This window comes from Pinus tabuliformis, chromosome X (assembly GCF_031772625.1).
Source record: "Pinus tabuliformis cultivar Carrire ecotype Pingquan chromosome X, CPIR1, whole genome shotgun sequence".
Lineage (NCBI taxonomy): Eukaryota > Viridiplantae > Streptophyta > Pinopsida > Pinales > Pinaceae > Pinus > Pinus tabuliformis.
The window spans coordinates 1176432570-1176440198 of NC_142308.1; the positions used below are offsets into that span (position 1 = coordinate 1176432570).

At 36.6% G+C, this 7629-nt stretch overlaps 1 protein-coding gene and 3 pseudogenes across 1 annotated transcript; all 4 read left to right on the top strand.

Moving 5' to 3' along the window:
- The first annotated feature begins 228 nt into the window (after positions 1 to 228).
- Positions 229 to 726, top strand: LOC149144132 (uncharacterized). The gene has a single exon (XM_089452041.1). The coding sequence runs from the start codon at positions 229 to 231 to the stop codon at positions 724 to 726; it is 498 nt and encodes a 165-aa protein (XP_089308167.1).
- Positions 727 to 735: 9 nt separating this feature from the next.
- On the top strand, positions 736 to 1385 carry LOC149144133 (mitogen-activated protein kinase kinase 9 pseudogene; annotated as a pseudogene).
- Positions 1386 to 1673: 288 nt separating this feature from the next.
- LOC149144134 (F-box/kelch-repeat protein At5g26960 pseudogene) lies at positions 1674 to 2369 on the top strand (annotated as a pseudogene).
- Positions 2370 to 3861: 1492 nt separating this feature from the next.
- On the top strand, positions 3862 to 4449 carry LOC149144135 (F-box/kelch-repeat protein At5g26960 pseudogene; annotated as a pseudogene).
- The last annotated feature ends 3180 nt before the right edge of the window (positions 4450 to 7629 follow it).

Here is a 7629-nt window from a genome sequence, read left to right on the forward strand (position 1 = left end):
CAAATTGTCTCAGTGTTAAATCTCAAAAACTTCCTCAAAAACTTTCATCTATAAAACGATTAACCTGAAAAATATTGTGAAGTTTTCTCTTCCAACTGATGAAACTTTCATTGTACCCAAGTACTCAAGTTCAAAGTATCTAACGTTTATACCTCCAACTTAATTTGAAATTTACATCATGGAGAATAAGTTACCTTCAATCTTGATAAATGATCACAATATCCGTCCATGGATTTCCCTCATAACCCCAATGGCAGGGCTATCAGAATCGATCTTGGAACCACTTACAGTTGTGTGGGTGTTTCGGATGGTTATCATGACAGAGTGGATATCATTCCCAATGATCAGGGCGATCGGATTACTCCTTCCATGGTTGCATTCACAGAAAATGAACGCATCATCGGAGAGCTTGCCGAGAATCAAGTCGCTTTAAACCTTTCGAACATTGTTTTTGATGCCAAGAGGTTGATTGATAGGCGTTTCTTTGATTCCTATGTCCAAGCTGATAAGATCCTTTGGCCCTTTTCTATTGTTTGTGAATCCAATGATAAGCTCTTGATCCAAGTAACTTTTAAGGGAGAAGAGAAAACATTTGTGGCTGAGGAAATATCTTCAATGGTAATGAAAGAAATCGCCCAAGCATACATGGGTTTTCAAGTGAATAAAGTTGTCGTTATCGTTCCCGCTTATTATAACAATTCACAGTGGCAAGCCACTAAGTACTGAAAGTAAATAATGAGGGAAATGGAGATACTCCAAAGGGAGAATTCTCCACAAATCGTGTATTGTTATGGCATATTTGATCGAGAAGGAGAGATCTATTTTGTGTTGGAGTACATGGATGGTGGTACCCTTGCGCATGTTCTTCAAGCCCATAAGAATATATGAGAACACTATTTGGCTGATGTTACCAGGTAGGTGCTCAAGGGCTTGCATTACTTGCACCAAAACAAAATTGTTCACCATGATATAAAGCACTCCAATTTGTTGATCAACAAGAGAAGAGAAGTCAAGATTGTCGATTTCGGTGTCAGCACTGTGTTGGCTCACACTTTGGCCCAGTGCAATTCCTTCGTGGGCACTTGTGCTTATATGAGTCCTGAAAGGTTTGATCCTGATGGGTACGGTGGAAAGTATGATGGATGCTCTGCAGATATATGGAGTTTGGGATTATCTTTGCTGGAATGTGCACTTGGAAGGTTCCCTTGTTTGTCTCCGGGGTAGACGCCTGATTGGCCTACATTAATGGTGGCCATATGTTTGGGCGACCCTCCATCGTGCCACCTGATGCATCACCAGAGTTTCAGAGTTTTGTCAGATATTGCCTCCAAAAGGATGCGTTACTTCTCCATACTGCACATCGGCTTATTTCGCATCCTTTTTGAAGAAGTATGAACAACAATCTTGTGACCTATCTCCCATCATGCAATCTTTACACCTGTAGAATTTTGAATTCCTTTCTGTATTTTGAATATTGTACTTTAGGGCATTCATTGACTTGTAATGAATGTACACTCTCTTGGTCTCTAGAACTCTATTTTGTAAATCATTTTGCAATGCAACTGTAGTATTCTTTAGAGTACTTTGTCATCATGTTCGTTTTGTTTTTCTAGTGGTAAATTCAAATGTATTCCTTGGAAATCCAGTCATTTTCCCTTTCAAGTACTTCAATTATGCCTATGAAAACGAAAGGCTACTATGTAGTTTCTGGTAGGATTTATATTGTTGGAGGCTCTATGAGGAGAGATTCTTGCAGGGAAGCCATTGTTCATGCAAAGGAATATGTTCCTTACCTTGATTTATGGAGACCCATTGCAAATATGCTTAGAAAGAGATATGGTTGTTTGGGTGCTGTTGTGGATTGGATTTTTTATGTAATCATAGGGCTTAAGTTTGGGAATAAGAATGGTTTCTCATTATAGCCTTATGCTTATGTGGGCTCTATGGATTCCTATGACCCCAAGACTAATACTTGGCTCAAGACCAAGGCCCTACCAATGGGGGGTTGTGTGATTTCTTGTGCAGTGATGGGATCATATATTTATATGTTGTCAAGTCATGCAGTTGAATTGACTTTTTGGGGATATGATACTAGGAATGATTTATGGAGTCAGATTAAGCCTCCTATTCTATCTCCTTCAAGGATGGAGAATGTGCTAAAATTCTCGTTTGTTACAATGGGTACCTGTGTTTATGTTTTACAAGTTGGAGGTTGCAATGATGATTTGCTTACGAGAAGCGGGAGGTGTGCTAGAGGCCTGGAAGAAGGGTTGGTGTTGATCTATGATACTAAGTTGCATGAATGGGATAGAGGACCTAATTTTCCTCTTGTTAAGAATGGTGTTTTCTGTGCTACGGTGAAGTGTTAGTTCATTCCATAAATCATGGTTCATATTAACCATGGCACCTAATGCTTTCTCTTCAATGTCAAGCTGAATGTTGATTTCTTCTATATTATCAGTCAGAAACTATAACAGGATTCTCAAACATGAGCTCTATGAAGGATTCTCATTCCCTTCTCCAGGTTTCTTATGCATAATATGAGTGATTTTCTCAATGAATCTATAATGAAATCTCTTCTGTGGCCTTTCGATCTGATTTCACAAGGTTGGTTTTGTTTTTTCTTTGAACCAATTCATAGGATAAGGACTTCCATCAAGCCTAAATGTTGTCACTGTATTTTCATGGAATTTTCATTGATAAGCCTCCATGGCCATGGATCTGATACACTTTCCATCATTGCTTCTTCCATTGCATTGTATTTTTGTTCTTACAATTGTAACTTTTTATTAGTTGATGTATGCAGAGGATGGATTGGCTTGCATTCTTGTTCTTTAGTGTCCAATAATATATAAGATTTGTTTCAAAGACCAATTTGTTTGGACTATGGAATCGCCATTTGTATGTCTGTCCTTCATTATCTAAGCATAAATGGCATTTTTTTACTTTACACCATGAATTCACAATTGTTGTCACTACTCAACTCATTTAGTTCACAGTCTTTAATATATTCTCTTATTTTTTCAAACTTTGTAACTCTCAAGATGTTATATTCAAGTTGTTTTGATGGCTTAGTTGTTGTTATAGGGCAGCCATGCAAACAGTTCAAGTGCAAATGATTTCCCTGATCATCAAAGGAATTTAATACATGTCCTACAAATTTTGTTCACCCATTCAATGATTTTCTTACTAACTTGATAAATATTGAATCATCGAAAAGAAAAATCTTGTCTGATAAACTGTCCTTAATAAAATCCTGAGATTTTGGCATTTCTTATTACTACATTCGTGAAAGTAGATGAAATGAGTTTGTTTTTCATGCACATTAGCAGAGCATATAAATATATGAAAGAGGTTCAGTAGTTGTTCAGCATAGTAAAATCCCAATTAATCCCTTGTTCTATTGACCTGGGTGCACTGCCTATTGAGCAGATAACACAGATAAATGGTTTTGCATCAGTAGTTACAACTTTTGGTTTTGTCATTAAACACTTTTTCTAGGCATGGACCAATATACAGTTGTTTGCTTAATGTATTGAGTTATGATATGTTAATTTTTTTTTGTTCTTCCAAGAAGCTCTACGTATCACTGCATTTAACTTTCCTAGATATAATGAAACTCTGGTGTCTTTCTTAGAAATAGTTGTAATAGATTTTCAGACTTACCAAGTGGTAACATGGAACATTATGTTGTCAAATTCAGCAAGTGGTAACATGAAACATTATGTCGTCAATAATCCAATGCAACCAGACGGAGTTCAATCAAGTAGAGAAGTACACTTATAGCCTTAATCAATGTGAAAATCATATAAAACGATAGTATTGGTATAGAATCTATAAATAAATTCCAAAGACCAGGCGATGCCTTTGAAAACGAAAGGTTACTGTGTAATTTCTAGCAGGATTTATGTTGTTGGAGGCTCTCTGAGGAGAGATGCTTGTAGGGAAGCCATTTTTCATGCAGAGGAATATGTTCCTGACCTTGATTTATGGAGACCAATTGCAAATATGCCTAGAAAGAGATATGGTTGCCTGGGTGCTACCGTGGATGGGATTTTTTATGTAATCGAAGGGCTTAAGTTTGGTACAAAGAATGGTTTCTCATTACAACCTTATGCTTATGTGGACTATATGGATTCCTATGACCCCAAGACTAATACTTGGCTCAAGACCAAGGCCCTGCCAATGGGGGGTTGTGTGATTGCTTGTGCAGTGATGGGGTCATATATTTATATGTTGTCAAGTCATGCAGTTGAATTTTATTTCTGGAGATATGATACCAGGAATGATTCATGGAGTCAGATTAAGCCTCCTCTTATTCCATCGCCTTTAAGGATGGACAATGTGCTAAAATTCTCGTGTGTTACAATGGGTACATGGATGACAGCTGGAAGAGGTATAGTCCACTGTGAAATGGTAGTGAGCAAAGGGGTCAAGATTGGCTTGTAACTTTGGGTAAATATTTCATCAAAAGACAAAATGTAAGTAATTTTGTTTCTAACAAGATAATTTATTTAAGATTCTCTATTTCTAATTTAGTTATAGACTTGCAAGGCATTGGTTTTATGTATAGGATTGAACCTGCATATCAAGAATTGGAAGGGAAAGACATACCAAAGGTTGAGAAAGATTGTGTTAGAGTAGTTGTCAGAAGGTAAAGACATACCAAAGGTTGAGAAAGATGGTGTTAGAGCAGTTTTCATAGCCAGAGAAGATTTTGGCATTAATTCCCCTGTATACACCCGAACTCCAACAATGTTCTTTGATTTCACAATAAAGCCAAGAGTTGTTCTTCATCAACCTGTTCTAGAGGGTTGGAATGCATTTGTCCATGTTTCAGAAGGTGAGGAGATTTTTGGAGATCTTATAATAAAACACCCCCAATCATAGTCAGAGGTGGACCATATTTACCCTCCCTTTTGATGCGGCATGATTTTTGTTCTCAACCACCTATTTATTTCAAGTTACTTATTGGAGAGGGGCTTGATTGAGTATTCGAGGAAGGGACTAGAGCCAGGGAGAAGTCTATTTGCAGTTAAAAATTAGGTGTTGAATTAGGTTCCATGAATATGGTTTAATTTACAATTTTGTGATACACAGAGGTGGTCTACAAATTCATGGGAGACTAGGTTCTTTTGGGTACCATTATAAACGATGAACATAGAGAGCTAATCTTTGAACTGTCAATGATGGATAAATAGTAGAGCATGAGGGAGAATAATGAGTTATGAGCAATAGTGATGGATCTGGAGCTGTAGGATTGCAAATAGAGAGGACTTCAGGCTCATGGTAAGGCGCAAAATACCAAGGTGGATTGAGAGAAGTAAACTGCTGCTCATTGGTAAATAAGGATTTAGAGGTAGTTTGGCATTGTAACACCTTACAATCGATAGTAGTTTGTAAGGGATTTGGAAGTGAGTGGTCTCTCAACTCTGTTTCTCCAAGGCTTTCCCTTTCTTGTGTGTGTTCCATCTGGACTACTTGTTGCATGGAATTTCTTGAGGATTTCGTGGTGAAGGGTCTCTTGCCCTGGTTTCTATCCTCTGTTGAGGATGCACAAGGTGTCTCTAGCCTTCTCCTTATTTCTCTTTAACTGTGGATCTCATTCTGGAATTGTCTTTTTCAACATGGTTTGGTTGGTAGAGTTTGGGGCTCTAAGCATAGACATGGAAAATAGAGAGGTATTGGAATTCAACAGGACTCTAAGGAGACACAAGGAATATATTTCGCCTAACAGGACTTCATTGTTATCTTTGTCTCTCAACGTGTATCTATAGTGAGTTTTCTGACAGTCTAAATGCCCAAAAGAAGTTGAGCAAGGACAAGCAAATGCAAATCCAATCACCTTAAGAGCAAGTGGTAAAAGAGTGTGAGCTTTTGATCAAGTGAGACAATTCAATATTGAAAAAGAGGCAATCTGTATCAAATATTTGATACATCTTTTTGATCAAATATTTTGTTTGGAACTTGAAGAAGAATCTTTGAATACTGAGAGGTAATCTGTGTTGGAAAGGTTATAGAATCTATAAATTTAGCATAATGTAAGTGATTTCTCTTTATCTTCTAGCTTTGAATACCTTTTTGTTTTCTAATTTTTATACCACGATTCTTATCAAATCTATGCCTTATGACATTTCCTTTGGAACATCTGGTGCAAATGCTAGTTTTATATATTTTGATGCATATATGTCATCAAAAGCATGTAGAATGATGAATTAGTGATAAAAAAACATAAAAACATGGATTAAACCATATAACATCATTCATATATTAGTTATAATATTCATCAACCATAGGTCCACAAATTACAAGTTCTCATTTATATTCGGCATGTAAGGGTGCACATAACCAAAATAACATCGAATGCAATCCATATCTAAACTTCAAATACATCAACAAATAGGCTCTAAATGGCCTCTAGCATACAAAAAATCATGCTACAACAAAAACCTACATATCATCAAAATCATTTCCTATCCTGGGATCTGTGTCATTAATATCACCTTTTAAGAATTAACATAAGATAGAAAAAATGTAGCATGTTAGGTCAAGATTTTGTTTGAGTGATGGGTACATTTTTAGTAGGGCCATGATAGAGGAGTTCGACAACCAATGTCACTAAGATCAAGGTACATGGAGGGCTTGGTTCTCTTGATTAAATATGAGTTCCATACCCTAGTACATGACAAAATCCAATGGAAACATTGCAATCCCCTAATCTTGAAATCATGAAAAAATGAGAACTCTGTTGGATTTTGAGTGAGATCTAAAATTCTACTTTCTCCATATTAAATGTAATGAGGTCAAAACCACTCTCAAACATCCTTGGTCATTTCATGGCAATGTTAAATTTTTAAGTAAAATGATGAAAATAAAAGATAAAGGAGACTGTCACTTTTACTTTACAAATTTAACATTACCATAAATTGCATATCAATAAGTTAGGGCCATAGGCTTGAACATTAGGCTACTCTGGAGCTAATATTTCCATAGTGTTTAATTTCTCCCTCCCACTCTCGATACTCCCACAATACTCCTGAACCTCTATTTTCTCCATCTAGCTTGTTTTTTGCCTCTACGTGGCTAATGTATTGTATAAACAATACCCTATAATACACATATTGCTATACAACATATATAAACCCTTTACCCCTTATTATATGCTCAATACATTATTTCATTTTTTCCTCATTTTTTATGTCCCAATATGAATGCACGTGGTATGATATTCTTTTGTTAGTGAAGCCCCTCGTGTGAAGACTGAATCTAGTTACAATTTTCAACATAACTTTCTCGGAAAACTATCCATTCTGCCCAATTTTTCCTGTAGGCTGTCTATTTTGCTTTGTAACAAATCAGTCTTTTGGCTAAGAAGTTGCATATGAACCTGATCTACGTGGCCACCATTTCTCCTTATCATTTGAGCAAAGATATAATGTGCTCCATGGTCACAGAGATGTAATCTAACTAGCAGGTAATCTCCTCATTCTCCTTGGAGGTCGAGATCTGTGTTTCGCATGCCATGCTCTCTCCTGCACCTCGAGCAACTTTATCACCTATAAAATCTTGTTTCTAGTCACATACCTTGGCATTTAGGATAATGGACTTTCTTATCTTATATAGACTTCC